This window comes from Buteo buteo, chromosome 29 (assembly GCF_964188355.1).
Source record: "Buteo buteo chromosome 29, bButBut1.hap1.1, whole genome shotgun sequence".
NCBI classification, from domain to species: domain Eukaryota; kingdom Metazoa; phylum Chordata; class Aves; order Accipitriformes; family Accipitridae; genus Buteo; species Buteo buteo.
Window position 1 is genome coordinate 1,839,186 of NC_134199.1, and position 17,628 is coordinate 1,856,813.

The following is a 17,628-nucleotide window of genomic DNA, read 5'->3' on the forward strand; positions in this document are numbered from 1 at the left end:
CTTTCTTTGCTTCTTGGTGCTCAAAGTGTGATGCCTACTTGAATTTTAACCCTAGGAAGTCCTACCATGATGGACTATGGGCAAGGTTTTCAAAGAGCTTTAGGCACCCAGCAGGAGATTCAAGTGCCTGGATGGCTATTTTTATTAGCCTACAGGTATTTGACAGTTGGGTTCTCAGTAAAAAAGAAATATGGATTGTAGAATATCACCTGGCACCTGTCAACCTAAGCAATGAGGGCTGACACTGTAACTTCCCCTACATCTCATCTATACAAAATGCCTCATCACTGCAGGTACTGAAAATAACTGGCAGCAGAGCTGTGACCTTGTGCATTGCACAGGTATTTTAACCTGCATATCTTTTGTAAATAAATCCTAAAGTAATAATTTACACCAGTTTAAATGTTACTTAGCCTGTGTATCATGTCATGGTACCCAGCACTTTCCCAGCAGGCAATGTCATGAAGTAGAACTATAGTTCAGACGCTGTTAGCTTAAAATCCAATGTCCTGTGCCAACTGTGCCCGATCAGGTCTGTACTGGGTTGGGGCTCATTGCTACATGAAGAGAATATGAACAGAGCTGCTGTCAGTGAAAAGAATCAGATAGAAATACCTTGGATTTTTTCCTCAACTGGGTTTGCCAGATGATCCACTGGAAAGCCAACCACCCACAACAGAAGGTATGAACTGATTTACCCAGCAGCTGCCCTGTTGCAAGACTCACCAGAAGGCAAGGCAGCAGGAGTCCATAGTGGAGGTGTGGACGGCAGTGCAAGAGGGGCCATCCATTGCAGGGAGGGAGCTCTTACAGCAGCTAGGCTGTTATGTCAAACGTAGGCATGCTTTGAGCCCTAAGGATCAGCAGCAGAGTGGTTTTATCTGTGTCAGGAAGTTTCTGCTATCCACCTGCTAATTATCACCTCACCCCAACTCTTGCACCATGGTTTCACTCCACAGCTTAACTGGTGCAGTGCTTGCTGCAGTTGGAAGGGGCAGTTACAGTTTTGCCCTCTCCACCTCACAGCATGCTGACCCTCCGAATTTTGTGGTGGCGGCAGCACTTGCCTAACCTTGATCTTGACTCAGAGGCAACATGCAAATGGTCATCTGTCATTCTTCTTCCCAGTGAGGTGCAGGTTTCTTGGGTTTCGGGGGGTCTTCATTTTTAGCGCTTCTAAACCACAGAGACTTGATGCAAAAGCTAGCGGCATCAGCAGTGCTGCTCTAGCGGGCTTCAGGCCTCAGGTAACTATCCTGGATTACAGCAGTCTGATCCCCTTTTTGGCTGTTTTTAATTGATTAAATGTCAACAGCATCCAGGTGCCTAACGAGATCTATAATTCATCGCCCAGGCTGTGTTCTTCCAGAGCACCGGGAGATGCTGGCAGCTGCAGCTACAGCAGCACTCGGCCCTCTGCTGAATTAAAGTAAAACTGCATCTCCGTGGCCATTCCCATCCAGCAGCAAACCACCCCGTGCAGAGAGTCACCATGCAGCATCAGGCTGCACCCCTCTCGGACGTCCCAGCTGAGGCGGACTTTTAAACCTTATCAGGAGAAAACTACGGCGATAATTCTGCCAAAAGAAGGGAAACACAAGAAGCTTCATGCACTTGGAGTCCGACATGAAGCAATCTATTCAGCCAAAAATATCTTAGGGACCGCTCGTTGTTTGCTCCACAGCACAAATTATAGCAAATCCACATATTCTTAGTCAAGCCCCTATTTGTCCAACAAGCAAATCCAGTGGGAACCTTGCAGAAGGAAAAGGCAGTCGACCTAGAGAAGCAGCTGCCTGAAACCAAGCCCTTGTCCCACTGCTGCGCTCCCCGGGGAGGGGCTCAGAGCATTACAGCTGTTGAAGTATTTTCTGAGTGTTTGATATTCCTGTTAGCCCTGCTGAGCCCATGTAGGCACAGGAGAGCAGGCTGGGCTCTGTCTTGGCTCGTGCCTCAAAAGCAGAATTGTTTACAGTGTTTTGATGATGAACCCACACTTATTTGCAAGATATGCAGCAGGAAGGGGCCAGCCTAATTTTCAGATTCTGTTACAAAGTCTGTAGAAAGAAAAATCATTCTTTGCACATGCCAGACATGCAAATTACACCTGGAAGTATGTTGTGATGGTGACTGTGGAAGCCCACAATGCGCCATGTGATCGATTCCATGATTTTATTGGTATGTTTGTAATGTTTTATAAGGGGTTTTAAAGTCCTGTTTCCATGAGTCACCTGGAATTCTCATCTTTTTCTCTTTAGAAGAGTCTGTGGTCGCAGAGAAATCACAAACATCTCAACCTGAAGATTCAGCCCTCAAAGGCAAAGAACCACTTCTTTCCTACTTTCTATATTTTTGTTATTTTTTTATTCTGCCATGCAAGGGAGAGGACTGGAGTCCTGCTCCTCAGCTGGCTGAAACAGGTACGGCCGAGTGCCAGCCATGGGCACTCTTGGAGAACTGCACTCCACAGTTTGCTCCTCCACAACAATAGCTGTATTCCTGACAGGATCCCAGCAGCATTCAGCTATCAACAGAGATTGTGTTATGACTAGGCAGCTTCCACAGGCACACAACAAGGCAGATTCCTCCCTCAATCAAAAAAACCACAGATTTGCCTCTTTGCTGATGCAAACCAAAGGCAGCAGAAGCAGAATGTGATGTCTCTGCCGGGGTGCCGGACTGTTGGCCCTTTCGCTCTCCCTGCGCTAGCCCAGCACCCCTGGGGATCCCCACAAGGACCCTGTCCGCGGGCAGGACACGGAGCAGGCTGAAGCACAGCAGCTGTGATGGTTGAACTTTAATCTGCAGCCTCTGTGGGCCTTGTGCAGCAGGTCCCGGGGGGCTCCAGTTCCCACAGCGGTGGGTGGGCTGACCACTGCATGTTGTCAGGTGGCTCCACTTCAACGGCCAGCCACAGCGAAAGCCGAGAGAAATAAAATCTCGTTTATGCTCTGACCCTCAGGAGAGAGCGGATAGAAGCAGCTGCTGGGACGGGTCTGCTCTGCGAGCGCTTTTTTTAGTCCCCTCCAGAGGTCGGCCGGCTGCCCCCAGAGAGGCGCGGCCCAGGAGGAGAGGGAAGCGCTGAACCCATCTGAGGAAAAAAACGGCCTCCCCGGGTCAAAAGCGGGGCCCGGGGAATCTCCGGCACCCGGCCACCCGCCCCTGGGCAGGCACAGAAGCCCTCACAGCCCGGGAGCGGGGGGCTCTACCGCAGCCCCCCGCCATCGGACCCGCCGCTCCCGCCCTTCTCCTCAGCGCCCGCCCTTCTCCTCAGCGCCCTCCCGGCCGCGCGCAGGGACACGCCCCGCCCCGCAGGTCCTGACAGGGCGATAAGGAACGCGAGTGCCGGCGGGGGGTTTAGCGGGTTTCGCCGCGGCGGCGGGCAGACCGGGCCGCTGCAGCGGGCAGGACCGGGCCGGACCGGAGCAACGCGGCCCATGCTGCCTGCGGGCTGCGGCCGGCGGTGAGAGCCGGGCGGCGGCGGTGGCGGTGGCGGGGGGGGACGGGGCGGCCGGCCGGTGTGTCTCTGACGGCGCTGGGCCTTGCAGGGTGGCGGCGGCGCTGGCGGCGGCGCTGGGCGAAGGCGCGGAGCGGCGGCGGGAGCTGGAGCAACGGGCGGCGCGGAGCCGGGCCCTCCTGCGGTGCTGGTGAGTGGGGCCCCGCGCCGGGCCGGGCCCGACCCCCCGCCCCGCGGGCTCCCCCCGGGCGGCCCTGCCCCGAACCTGGGCCGGGAGGGTAAGGCGGTGGAGTCCGGGCGGCCTCGGGTGGGGATCCGGGGTCCTTGGTGCCGGCAGGGCGGGCGCTTGTGTCCCCGCAGCCGTGTCGGAGACCCCATGGGCCGTGGGGGGAAGCTGAAGCCCTCGGTGCACAGCAATGCTGGCCCTTGGCCCTGTGTTTCTTCTCACCCCAGGGGCAGTGAGGAAGACGAGCGGTCGCAGCCAGAGGCCGGCTCCAGCAGCGGACGTGGTGAGCGCTTCCCTCCCGGCCTGGTGTCTCCTCCTGTCACACGGGCCCTAGGCCTGACCGGGGTTGAGCCAGCTTCGGTGTTACAAGTCCTTCCAGTGCTCTGCACCGACTTGAAGCCCCCTCTCTACCTTTTTCCTCCCACTTTCGTCCTCGGTGTTAGTGTGGAGTCATGCCACAGTCACTGAGGCCAGTGATGAAGTGTCTGCGGGCCTGACCGGGATGTGGTGATTGTCAGTTGTTGATGAAGGGGTGGTTGACTTGGGAGAACTGTCTCCTCCTGTGACTCGCATTCATGCTGGGCTTCAAGGCTTTTGGAAAGCCTGCCTGCATCCTCTTTGTAGTTGCTGTGGGAGTGTGGCCAAAACGCCCACTACACCATTCAGTGGGTTGCATTTCCTTCTGTGGCACCTGGAAGAGCAAATTAGTGTAGAGACAAATGGGGAAGGTCCAGGTTTGGACCTTCTGATACGCTTTTTTCTCTTGCAGAGAACAGACCTTCGCCCAAGGAGCTGGAGGAGCTGGAGTTGCTGAACAGGGCCTTAGAGAAGGCACTGAAAGTTAGGAAAAGCATCTTGAAAAGTCCATTAGAGGCTCAGGGAGCTACAGGAGAGAAATCTGCAGGTGAGGGACCTACTCCCAAGAATGCTGAAGAGCAGCAAGTGCCTGTACCTGTTGAGGATGTTCCTGAGAACACAAAGGTGAGAGCTGTAAGCAAAAAGCCTGCCTCTTTGAAGAAGCCCTCTCCATACCAGCTAAGAGCCCCTTATAGGACTGACCCAGATGTGAAAAAACTGCAAAGGAAAGCCCCAGCCAGATGTGTTTCTCAAGGTTCCAGGACAGCTGGGAAGAGCTCCTCAAAAGGGGTGGCTTGCAAACAAGGAAGGAGTCATAGGACAGTAATCTGTGCCAGTGACAGAGAGGTCCCTGCTCCAGCTGAACCCCAGAAGATACCTGGCTTGTCCAGATCTGCCCTGAATGAGCAGCAAAGCTTTTCCGTAGGGGATTCAGCTGGGGGAAAGAACTCTGTAGCTGCTGTCAAGCGGTTATCTGATGGAGGGAAAAAAAGTTGTGGTTTCCTGGGAGAGTCCAGCAAAAAGGAGGACCCTACAACTGAAGGTGCATTGGGAAGGAGCACCTCACCTCGGACGGTCACCCTGCAGGAAAAGGGGTAAGTGCCGAGAGATGGGCATGTCTGTCTTGTGCTTGACATTGACTAGCACATCTGCAAAGCCTGGTCTCTTCTACTGCTCTGTAGGACCCAGCTTGGTTTCACTGCTCCTCAGTTCCTTCTCAAGAGGAAGGATCCTTTAGAGTTTAAAAGCCTTTATTGTGATTGAGTAAGTGTTTTAATTTTAAGGGCTTACTCTTGGATGGCTGGGACTTTGAAAGTCTTTTAATTAAGACTTTTGATATTTCATAGCCACCTGTGACTGTTTTGGAAAGCTATCTCTGTAGAGGTTTCTTGAGCCTTAGTTTTCCTCTGAGTACACTTTCTATTATAGCTTATTGATTTTTTTTTTTTTAAACACGGTAATACATAATGCATGAATTCTCTCTCTCTCCCTCCCTCTCACTCCCCCCCCCCCCCCCCCCCCCAGTGCTGTTTGGAGAGATGGCATCTGGGTTTAATACTATCCCCTTTAACCTGTAAGATACTGCCCGTGTAACTACACAAATCAGTATTGACTAGAATGCAGTTGTTTCAAGTGTTTGGTGTACAAAGAATTATGAAGTGGATGTTACTGGGATTCTCTGTGGAAAAGTGGCTTGCATTCAGACCAGTCTGTCTTGTTTAAATAATTTCTATATTCTTTTATAGAATAAAAAGACGGAAAGGTGGCTTGCATTCTGACCAGTCTGTCTTGTTTAAATAATTTCTATATTCTTTTCTGTGTACACTTTGCTTTAAAGAAACAGTGAAGTTCAGATCCGATACGTGCCTGTCCCAGAAAATTTTTGAAAAATAGTTCTCAGCTGCCACAACTCAACTCTTGTGTTTGTGCAGGGAGGAAATTATCACTGTTCATGTGGTGTTGGAACGGACACAGGACTCTGAGTGGCAGTTGCTGGGGGAACAGGAATCTGGATTCAAAAATCTATTTACTTAAAATCCCAACTGTGGTCTTGCGTTCATAGTCTACACGTGACTCTAGCTATAACTGCCAACCCACATGTTTTTGCAATAACAAGTTAGGGATTATTCTACTTTGGGGTTAAGATGCATATTCCCAGTGGAAGCTGAAATGTCCCTTTCCCATTTCTTTGAGAGTGATATGGCTCTAGGCAAAGCTGCCTTGTCATGCTCAGGTATGGCAACAGAGTCAGGGTGATCTGCTTATGCTCACATCCGTATTGATCAGCTTGCTTGAAGATGTTGTTTCCATGTCTGTATTCTGCCTTGTCAGGGCTTTGCTCCCAGCTTCTCACCTTGGATGAACCTCTGATGGCTGGTGGTAGGACGCAGGAGCTCTCCCAAGTCAGCTCATTGACGCTTGTGGAAATGAATGAGCAGACTGATCCTCCTTCCTTGAGGACAGGCTGAAGGCAGTGGTGGATTCAATCTCCAGGGTTGCTGACATCTTCCATTACAGCTAAATTAATTTCAAATTTAGGCAAAATGTTATTTTCCCTGTTTGAAGACAAGGCTCCGCTGCTTTCCAGCAGTCAGGATTGATGCTTCTCTTGTTTTGCAGATGCCAACTGAAGCTACCCCTTCCCTACAGGAAAGCCTATTCCAGGAATTCCAGGTAAGCCCAGCCTGATCAGTCCAGTCCAGAACTACCCTCTGCTTAAGCACTGTGAGGAAGGCTCAGATGGGGGACACCTGGCTGGTTTGTGGGCCATGGGGAGGCACTGACCCCACAATGTGTGGGGCCTGAACTCGGAGCAAGAGGAGTGGTCCAATACAGCGTGCCTCTGCAAGGCTGTTTCTGAGGATATGTGTTTCATGTTATTCTAGCCACTAGTGTTACTTTTGTTTTCAGAGTGCTAATCCCTGTTAATCCCTGAGTTGTAAAGGTATTGGAATGCTTTAATCATGGGTTTAACAGTGCTGCAGAAGTCTCTGCTGATACCATATACTTGTTGAAGGCAGGAAGCTCTGTGGGGTGGGTGCCTGTATAGCCTGTGCGATGAAAGAGTTTCCCAGCCAGTTGCTGACCTGAACTGCTCTGCTGGGGCACCTCTCTAGCCTGGAAGCACTGTGGCTCTGTTTGTTTGAGGCTGTTTCCTGGTGATGAACTCTCTTAGAGCCAGTTAAAATGTTACCACACCGATGGTGCAAGTGGTTGGGTTTCTGGTGAACTCGGTGCTCTAGTCCATTCTCCAGCCCTCTGGAAGGGTTTTCCACCATTTACTTTGAGGAATCTTGCCATAATTCGGCAGATTTCTCATTATGAGGTTTGTCCAGATATTAACCTTAAACCCTCTCTTAAATATAGCTATAGCTCCTTGTGCTACTCTCAAGAATTCCTCCTCCTCTTGGAAACTGTCATTTATCAGACACCAATTTGTTAGTTGCCCTTCAGTGAGTTGTAAAGACCCGACTCCCTTAATTTTCACTTGCAAATTGAGCCTTTTGGCATCCTAATCACTCTGTGTAATTCTACACTCTTCACTATTACTTTCAACTCAGTGACAGATTGAAAATAACCTTTGCTCTAAAGATCCCTTATAGAAGGAATGCATCTTGTCTGGTAACTTCTGTTCTTTTCTGTTCCGTTAACCTTGCTATTTCTCTGTATAATCTGTTTCTGAAAACTGCAGTTTCTATCACGATTTATAAGATCCATTTGTATGGAGAGAAGACACATGCACACTCGGGTTAGACTGCACTGCATAACTATTTTAAGCTTCCTCCTGATGGCTCTCACTTACTGTGGCAGGTTTTGGGAGACTTGCTGAGATGTACTGGCTCTTTAAAGCAGTCCTTTACTTAAAGGATATTATGGGGACTGTGCATTGATGGGAATGTCGAACTCTGTAAGTGAAATGCACTTCTCTGGTAGTGCTATTATTTGTGTAACTTTCTTTTAAAAACTGGAGTCCGATACAACATCCTGGCCAGCTTACTCATGGTACTGTCCTTAAACTTCTATGTTTTGTGTCCCTGATACTGACACGCTGCTGTCATGCTTCTTGTCAAACATACTGCTTTGTCAAAGGATTAAAGGAGAGTCTTGAGGAAGTTTGGCATATGAAGGAATCACTGTGATAAAAGCTAGTGTGAGAATTTTTCATGTCTGCTCTTCTTTTTGTACACATTTGCTAACAGAGTAAATGTACAGAAATGCAAACAACTTGCCCCTGAAGAAAGGAAGTTTTGTTGTTTCCTATAGCATAAAAACATAAGTAGGGTGCTACAACAGAATTAGTGATGTGCTGCAAGTTCACATTCTGCTTATAGAAATGTGTTGTCTCTCTTCTGACGGCTGTAAATCCTTCCCTCAAAACAAGTTGAGAGAAATAACATGGGTGGTTTAGAGTGTCTAATGCTTTCTGCAGGGTGTCCTTGTTGATATAATACCAGCTGTCAAAAATGAGGGGGGAATGGCTAGTAAATAACCTGTAAAAGAGAGGGGTGAGGAAGATGCTTGTATTTGATGTGCTGATATGCTGTATTGGTGTGTCACAGCTGTCCTATGGGTACAATGGAGCATAACTCCTCCACCTCCTGCCCCTTTTGAATTTTCAGGGCATGGGAGAGATGTCGTCTCTGCCAAACAAGTGCAGATGCAGCAGCTGCAAGGAACCGTTTTATAGAGAGGATCCAGACCACTGTATCCTTTCTCAGCTCACCGCCCCCTTCCACAAGCATGTAGTGCAGTACAGCAGGCACTGGGTGCAATCACTCTGCAGTGTGCTCCCATCTGGAGAGAGTTATGCCTGCAATAACAGGAGTCTCTAGGAAGTGTTTTTTTCATAGTGCAGCTCTTGAGCAGTCATAAAACTTTTGATCCAGACAAACAAGGCCACAAGGCAAACATGCCATACACAGCTGTGCTGTTCTCTCCTTCCCCCTGCAATGCCACTTCACGGGCTGTTTGCCCTCTGCCTCTTCCCCTGATCCCAGCTAGCCTGGCCCAGGGCTTGGGGTAGCACACAGAGCTGGTGGTGTGAAACCTTCCTTAAGCTGCTGCTGTTTGAGTTTTGTTCAACAATGCTGGCCTTCAGTCCTGCAGAGATAGAGGAGGAATTAAAGGTCCTCCAGGATGTCCCCTCCCTTCTGAGCCAGTATGTGGAAGCTGAGCCTGCAGGTAAGGAGAGAAAAAAAGGGGGGTGGAAGGGGCAGAAAGTGGAATACGGATGATTTCAGTGGGCTCCAGTTTCATGTGTCTTGTATTCTTGGCACATGCTGGATGTGAGGGACAGGAGCATTCTCTGCCTCAAACGACGAGGGCTGGTGAACCCAAGGCCACTCTAGAAACTGGTATTTGGGGGGGACGGTTTCAGTATGCTCATGCCTGCTGGTTTTCCTCTGCTTCTCTTCTAGACCATCCCACTCTGGAAAGAGAGTATGAAAGCCTTCTAACCTTGGAGGGTTTGCAAACCACGGTTTCCCAGTGCCTGCATAAGCTACAGCTTCTGCGAGCAGGTGAGCCAGTCCCTGTTTTTGTAGTCAGGTATGAATATGGCCAGCTGTGCACAGAACACTGTGGACCAACATAATTTTTCTTCTGGCTATTCTTAATGGTAATGTAGCATGTAAAATTCTCTGGTGGCAAAGCAAGCCGTGGTATCTGTTTGCCACCCATCTGTGTTCAGGAGAGGCTTGAGACTTTTAACTGCTGCAATTCAGGAGGGCTGGTGAGGGAGCTATTGAGAGGTGGGCGAGACTGTATGCCATAGCTTAAGACGTCCCGATTGTGCCATGTGTGAGGAGCTTACCCTGACTTATACAGTGTCATTAGTCATTCATTTCTAGGAACAGTAAGTAGATCACAAATTCTGCAAGTACAGATTTAACTTGTATATTCCTGCCTCCTGCAAATTCTTCCACCCTGGCAGCTATGGAGTCCCAGATGAGTCTGCGCCCAGACTGTGCTGGGGACATAGGAAGCTGCTCTCCAGCCTGTGTTCCTCCCAGGGGACAGATGTGTGACAGTGCAGGCATCCTGGCTGTGCCTCTCCTTTGTTACTCCAGTTTCCAGGAGCTGAGGGACCTGTTTGCCTTGAAGCTGCAAGTGTCAATGCTGCACCAAGAAATTGCCTTACAAAAGGTAAGTCTTTAAAAGTGTTAGTGCTGCTGGGGTAGGGGAAGAAAAGGACAGTTGTGAGGAAACAGCTGGCATACGGGGTCTTGATGGGCAAGTAACAGCACAGCAAGCTCTCCCAGTGATGTTTCTATGTTTATACCTCGTGTCCAATTCACATCAGTGCCTCGCTTACTTTGTAGATGAATGGACTTTTTTTGTTAGGGCCAGAGCAGAGACCTTCAAATGTCTGACCCTCTCCTGATAAGACTCTTTTTTTTTGTTAAGCTACTCTGAAAGAATTTGGCAGTGGAGGATGTTGTTGCTAATGCCTGGAGACCTGTTTTGGCAGCCCTTTACAGTCCCATTAGGGCACTCACTCTCATTCTCTCCTGTGTGACCTCCAGCTAGTGAGTTCCTCTGCTGTCTGTCCTTTCCTTCCCTTCCTTTTCCTTAAGTCTCAAGCCATTGTGCTGCTAATCTTGACTTTACTGTTCTGAGACTGCCTGGAGGTCAGTCTCTCCATCAGCCTGAGCAGAGTGCTTGCTGCACAGGGATCATTTGTTCTTCTTGACCAACAGCAGCAAAGGGCAGAGAAGATCTGTGAAATCACATCTACTCCTTTGACCTAACCTTTGCTGTTGACCTGAATGATAGAAGCTTTGGAAAAGCCATTTTTTGTAAGCCAGGAAAGAGCTACTCAACTGGCAGCATTCCTCCCTCTGGCTGAAGATAGATTGCTGCCTGTCTTCAAATGGGACTTTAGTGCTATAATCCTGAATTATGGATTGTGAGGTTTTTGATTTTTATCTGCCCAAAATGAAGTAGTGACCAAAGCCTGCTGCCTGATGCTTCCTTGACTGACTCAATTTCCTCTGCACATATATCTAAACAGGTGCTTTGTGCTGGGTAAGCTCTGAGTATCTGAAGCACCTCTGTGCAGAGAGTGCAAGATAGGTGAAATTCTTGGGGGCAGGTGAAGTGAATGTACTTGGTACAAGATAAATACCCTGGGAAAGGATGTCTGTATTTCTGGGTCAAGCCTGTCCATTGCCTTCCTATGGAGGAATGTCAAGAATCATAGAAAGTCCTGGTAGGAATTAGCCTGTCTTTGATGGTGAAGGCCTGTTTCCTCTATTCTTATGCATCAGAAGTGGACCAGGCAGATGGAAGAGAAGGGGCTTTCTCGTAGAAGGTGGAGCAGTGCAGCACTCCTTCATGTGCCAACTTTCCCCTTAGGTAGCTTTCATGTCTGCAGCTCTTAACTCTTCCCAGAGAGTAGCAACTATGTCTTGTTTCCCTGTCCCTGTGCAGAGATTTATGGAGAACAGGAAAGGGACCCCCTCTGCAGATGCCCTATACTCTATTCTGTTTGGGTCTTCCTTTGTTTCCACCACTGAAAAATGCTTTGAGGGAGGTGACTGACGTGCAGTTCGTTGTCCACCCTTCTCCTGGGAAGGCAGTGTGTACAGTAGGCTGTGTGGTTTTTAATGTGGAGACTACTCAGACTTCGTTAGCTGATGCCAGCTGAAAAAAAAAAAAAAAATCCCAGGCAAAATGTCTTTCTGAGCATTAACTCAAGAGTGGGGCACTAAAGGCTAACTTTTGTCCTTTGATTGGGAGTTCACCTGTGTTTGAGTTGTCAGTCACAGTCATAATCCCAGAGCTTTGTGCTGTTAATTATGCTGCAACAGGCCAGTGGGTTGTTTGAGAGCATGAACTGAGAGCACAAGCTAGGCTTAATAAACCAGAGGCCAGGCCAGGGAATGTTGGACAGCTTTAGCATCCCCTGTAGCCTGTGCTGCTGGGGAGGCATGCGGCTTTGTTCTGTTTGGGCTGGCGTTGGCCTCTTGCCTGTCTGTCTTGGATTAATGTGGCCCAACTGGGAGGTGCCGGAACAGTTGTGAGTGAAGGGTTGAACTTACTGTTACATGAGTAAGTGCTTCACTGTGTGGTTGCAGAGCTCCTGAATCAACATCAGCTCCAGCTTCTTGCAGGATGCTGATCTCATCTGAACGCTGGGCCATCTCTGCAGCAGAGGAAAAGCGCAGCCGTTTATCTCGCTGCTTTAGGAACGCTGTGTGGCTGTTAGTGTACTTCATGAGCAGATGAACAGCTCTGCGATTGTTAAATATGACAAAAGAAAGTACCTGTCTATCAATTAGCATGTTATTAGTCATACTGCTCTGGTTAGATTTCACTTGTTATGCAGCCACTTCACTTTGTGGAATCCTAAAAGTGCAAGCTGGCTCTGGTGACATGTCTCCTTTGCTCCTCCCCAGGTCATGATGGCAGAACTCCTGCCTGTCCTGGAGTCCAGGCTCTACCCAGAGGCCTCTGCAGCTCAGCTGTATCGGGCGATTTACACGCAGCTCTGTGAAGGAGGCAAGCGATTCCCTGTGCTGGTGAGAGACGAGCTGGTGGACTGATCTGGTGGGAACCTCCTACTAGCCGTTCACATAACCAGAGACAGTTTTAAGCAATAAATCTTTTCAATTAACTTTTTTACTCTGCCTGTTTGTCCAACTAAATTTCAGGGGTTTGTTTGGGGTTTTTTTTCTTCTTTTTTCTTTTATATCGCTTTTATGACCTGCTAACTCTGAGGTTTTGTGAAGCCCCTTCAGAGCTTCATAGACACTGGTTTTGGCTTTTCTTCCAAGGTCTGTCTCTCTGGCTAGCTCTGGATTCTTGGCTGCCTCAGTTGGGACACCAGGCTCCTATATGCAGACAGTGTACCAGGCAATAAAACATGGACCTGTGTTCAGCTCTGAGGCCCCCAACATAAGAAGGACATGGACCTGTTGGAGCAAGTCCAGAGGAGGGTCATGAAGATGATCAGAGGGCTGGAGCACCTCTCCTATGAAGACAGGCTGAGAGAGTTGGGGTTGTTCAGCCTGGAGAAGAGAAGGCTCTGGGGACACCTTATAGCAGCCTTCCAGTACCTAAAGGGGGCCTACAGGAAAGACGGGGAGGGACTTTTTACAAGGGCATGTAGTGATAGGGTAAGGGGTAATGGCTTTAAACTGAAAGAGGGTAGATTTAGATTAGATGTAAGGAAGAAGTTCTTTAGTGTGAGAGTGGTGAGGCACTGGTGCAGGTTGCCCAGAGAAGTTGTGGATGCCCCATCCCTGGCAGTGTTCAATGCCAGGCTGGATGGGGCTTTGAGCAACCTGGTCTAGTGGAAGGGGTCCCTGCCCATGGTGGGGGTGGAACTAGATGGTCTTTAAGGTCCCTTCCAACCCAAACCATTCTATGAGTTATACTGATCAGATAGCCACTGTATTGTGGTGCACAGCCTTCCAGCATCTGAAAATCCAGAGAACCTGAGCTGCTCCTTCCCTATTACTCTGTTCACCAGTTGGCATATAACCAGCATTACAGTGGTCACTGTCTAATATTCACTGACCAACAGTGTTTTTGATGTCTTCATCCACGGCAGCCTGGGCCACATGCAGTAGTGCCTCTTTTGCAATTACTGTGGTTTGTGGGTACCTGCTCTGAGCTGATTGCTGCCTGGGCTGCGGTCAGCTGGAGCAGTCCCTTCTCATCAGCCTGTCAGTCACATCGCTGCTCAGTTCAGGACTCCTTCAGGCAGCTTCACGACTTTCCAGGCTCTTTTGTAAGGACTTACATCTTAGCCTACAACTGAAATATTTTTGCTATGTCAACTTATCTGGTGATTGTGCCTGAAGCAGCAGTCTAAGAAGGGTTGGGCTATTTGCACTTGAGAGATGTCAGGGAATCCAGCTGCAGGAGGAGGGAGCTGATCCAGCAGCCCGGTAGATGGCACTCGGCCCTTTGCCTTACTGCTCAACCTGTGCCGGTAGCTTCTGGAGGAGCAGTCTTCCAGAGGGACTAATGCAATGTCCTGCTTGGCTATGGAAAATACAGATTCTATGGCAATTCTGACCTTGACACCATGGGAAAGTTCCAGCTTCGGTTCCTCCCGCATCTTAGGTTTTTGCTTGTAATCCCCAAATCCCCCAGCATTGCTATGTGACAAAGCAAAGCTTTAGAATCATGTGGAATACCTCTGCTTGTGAGCACTTTGAAGCCCATTTAGGGAAGGGCCACTGTGTACCACTGCTTATTACAGTTTGATTTGCACCATATCTCTTAGCTGGACTAGGACTGCTTGGGGGAGTTTAGGTCTTAGCAGTGCTGACAGTGGTCACTATTTTTTCCTTCTGTTTTTTTCAAGGGCAGAGGTAGTTGTCCGTTTCTTCTGAACGTTTGGCCCTTTCTGACCCTCAGAATTCACTGAAAATCATGTAAATAATAGATGAAAATCAGCATCCTTTACTTTCACTTTTTTTTTTTAAATTGCATTGCATTCAATTCTTTGTGGATGGTAATTATTTCCCATGGAGTCTGCAGTCAGGGCAGGAGTTTGTCTTCTTCCCCACTGCAGTGTGCAGAGGAGTCCTGTGTGGTTTACATCTGCATGGTCTACTGCGGAAACCATGCTGTGGTCAACAGCACTGGAGGATTGCAATGTAACGATTAAAAGGCTGGTTATAGGAGCAAACACTGCCTCCTAAACTAACGTGGTCATATGCCATGGGCATTAACATCTGCATGTTTGAATTTTAGAAATGACATTTGGTATTGTTAATTATCGTGCTGTTATCCATAACTTGTGTCTGTAAGCATTGCATGAGTCATGGAGCATCTGCTTCTTTGCACAGAGCAGCCCAGTGTAAATTGGCAGTAACTTCACTGCCACAGCAAGGACTGCGCAAGAGTGAAAGGACTGTGAAAAAGAGACTGAGTCCACAAAAATGGGTTCGCAGGGGTTATTACAAGCTCAAAAGGCAAGCTGATACCATAGGAAGGGTGCAGAAAGGGAGTACAGCTCCCAGCGTGATGACTGGCAGCTAGCTGGGTTGTTTTGTGCCTCTGGGTGCAGTGTAGTTTTATTACTCTTCCTACACCATGTGAGAGGCATTTTATAATTTTCATAGATGTGTAAGACTTTAAATCATTGGAATGACTCACTTCTTCAAATGAGTCTTGTGCTATAGCAAAGATAAAGATTCAATAGCAACTTAACTGAGTGGTTGGGGAGTCTTTTTCGTTATAAAATGTGCCATTGTTATAGAAAGAAATTATGCTGGTACATCAAATTGAGATGAGGAGAAAAGAAAGACAAAAGGTAGTATTTGTGGTGCCAGGGGATAGTATTACAAAAATACAGGAAATGAGCAGTATTTTTGGAAAGTGACAGATGATACCACTGTTGTATAGACATGAGCCGAAACAAAGCACAGTGAGGGTCAGGGAGGATTAGTAGCTCTTATTCCTTCTTTGTGCCCTACAGTAGAGTTTTAAAAGGTTTTTGTTCTTTCACTGCTGAAGGATGTGAAGCTGGATCACTGGGAGGAGACAGTTTTTTACTTTTCTTTCCAGAATCTGTGACTTTAAGCATTTCCAGCTGCTAATGGTTTGTCTTTTCCACCAGCTTCCTTCTTTCCTTCCCCTGTGCAACTTCTCCACTTAACTGTTTTTGGTTTTGAAAATCCGCTTGACCAGTGGAAAGACAGAGGCAGTGCCGCTGTTAGTGCACACTGCAATCGGTAGACCCTCTTGCAGGATTTCACACGCGCTAGTTGTCTTTAGTTAGTTCTGGATGTTCATTGTGCTGAAATCTTCAAGGGGTTTATCCTGCAGATATCAGATGTTATCCTGATGTTATCAGATGTGCCGCCAAGTGCTTGCTACAGCTGCCTCCTTGGGAGATACAGCATGTAGCGACTAAACAGTGTGCCTTTAGGGATACTCTCCATCTAAAACAGAAGTAATTTGAGTCTTGGTAAGAAAGAAGGCAAATCTCACCAAGAGTGGTGTGGAGGCACGTCCTGCCTCTTTCAACCCTTCTGAGGGGTCTAGCAGCATGTGAGCAGTGGTAGAGCATAACAACCTGTGACCTGCTGAAACAACTGCATATACAGCAACGAGCTGCAGCGTCCCACCCTTGGGGCAAGGGCAGGAAGAACTCCCCAGCCACCTGGGCCAGAAGCATGGGTTATGGTTTGGAGAGGCAAAACCAGATGAACTGTGTGAGGGATAAGGGAATTTCATCAGTGAGCAGTTTAAGATGGTAAGTGTTGAACTGGGGGGGGAAAACTCCCAGCTCTCCCTGTAGATGACAAATTTGGTGTTGGTGTTATTCTCCAAATGAGCTTTCTGTGAGCTCCAGAGAGCAGGTTACTTACTTAAAACACTATATGTAGTCAAGTCTGAAGCATTAACACCTGAATCAGCAAATTCTCAGGCAGCAGGCACTGTCGTGCCAGTCAAGGGTTTCTAGAAAGAGCAATGGTGCCGTAAAATGCTGAGACAGAAAGCTTGTATTTGTAGTAGAAGTATTGGGGGGAGCTATATGTCCTCACTCTTTTTTTTTTTTTTTTTTTTGACTCAAATCAATTTCTGCCTGAGCTACAGAATTCAGCATGAGCTTGGGATTTCTAGCTGAAGCTTTGCTGGGAAATTTTGTCTGCTTCTGAAAAATCTGAAAGTGATATTGTTGAGTTACATGTGAGTGCAAACCACGCTGGGGATGCTGAACGCGGGTAATGCAGGATGCATAGCAGTCCTCCAGACAGTCCCAGGGTGTCTAATTCTCAGTACACTGTAAGCAATGAGTTGGAAATGCTTTAATAGCCCTGTGAAGGCCAGGAGAAGGGGCCAACATGCATTTTTTGCAGGCAGGCAGCCAGTTCACGGCTGCCCATTTCCACTCCTGAGTCCTATCACCAGGTGGGGTCACTGAAAGGCTGTAGCAGATGATGGATCTGACACCAGGGGCTCTTTGCTTTTTATCTGTAAAATGAAGATTGATATTATTTCGCTTGCTCATTAGCTTGATTTTGCCACATCTATGCTCTCTGGAAGAAGGCATCTTGTTTTTCTGTTTTGTTTTTTTTTAAACATCTACACTGGGACTGGCGCAGTTGACATCTGGTTTCACTGGATGCTTCCTAGTCCTCCTTCACTTCCATTAAAAACAATCTCACAAAACAAAAGCCCTAATCATGACTCAGTCTGACATGAAAACAGTTCATTAAATAGGTATTAAAATGTCTATTTTCTACCATGCAGATCAATTACTATTTTTGTAACATCAAAACCACCATCCAGAAGAAAAGATCTATCATCTTGTTTTTAATTTGCGAAGAAAGAAGGGTTTTAGCATTGTAATCAAGAAAAATCTATTACTTGTTAATTAATCTGAGCCCAGTTAGAAAGCAGAGGGCAGGAAGCCGTATCCCATGTATGCCAGGGTATAAAGAACTGGTAATGAGAGGGGGGGGAAAAATTAAAACTGAGTTTTGAACTGTAATTTCAGAAGGCGAGAAATTACAGCAGTGGGCTATTTAGGCTTGCAAACGGAGATGTTTGACTTATTTTTAGACAGAACAAGAAAGATAATCAGTGGATCTGGAGTTCAGATAGGAAAAAGCAAATAGAA

The 17,628-nt window shown here is 47.9% G+C and overlaps 1 protein-coding gene across 1 annotated transcript; it reads left to right on the top strand.

Moving 5' to 3' along the window:
* Nucleotides 1–3,332: 3,332 nt before the first annotated feature.
* Nucleotides 3,333–12,939, top strand: TEDC2 (tubulin epsilon and delta complex 2). Its single transcript, XM_075059366.1, has 10 exons — nucleotides 3,333–3,463; nucleotides 3,549–3,647; nucleotides 3,911–3,966; nucleotides 4,453–5,134; nucleotides 6,660–6,713; nucleotides 8,660–8,744; nucleotides 9,113–9,221; nucleotides 9,458–9,559; nucleotides 9,973–10,184; nucleotides 12,440–12,939. The coding sequence occupies exons 1-10, from the start codon at nucleotides 3,438–3,440 to the stop codon at nucleotides 12,584–12,586; spliced, it is 1,572 nt and encodes a 523-aa protein (XP_074915467.1). The 5' UTR covers nucleotides 3,333–3,437; the 3' UTR covers nucleotides 12,587–12,939.
* The last annotated feature ends 4,689 nt before the right edge of the window (nucleotides 12,940–17,628 follow it).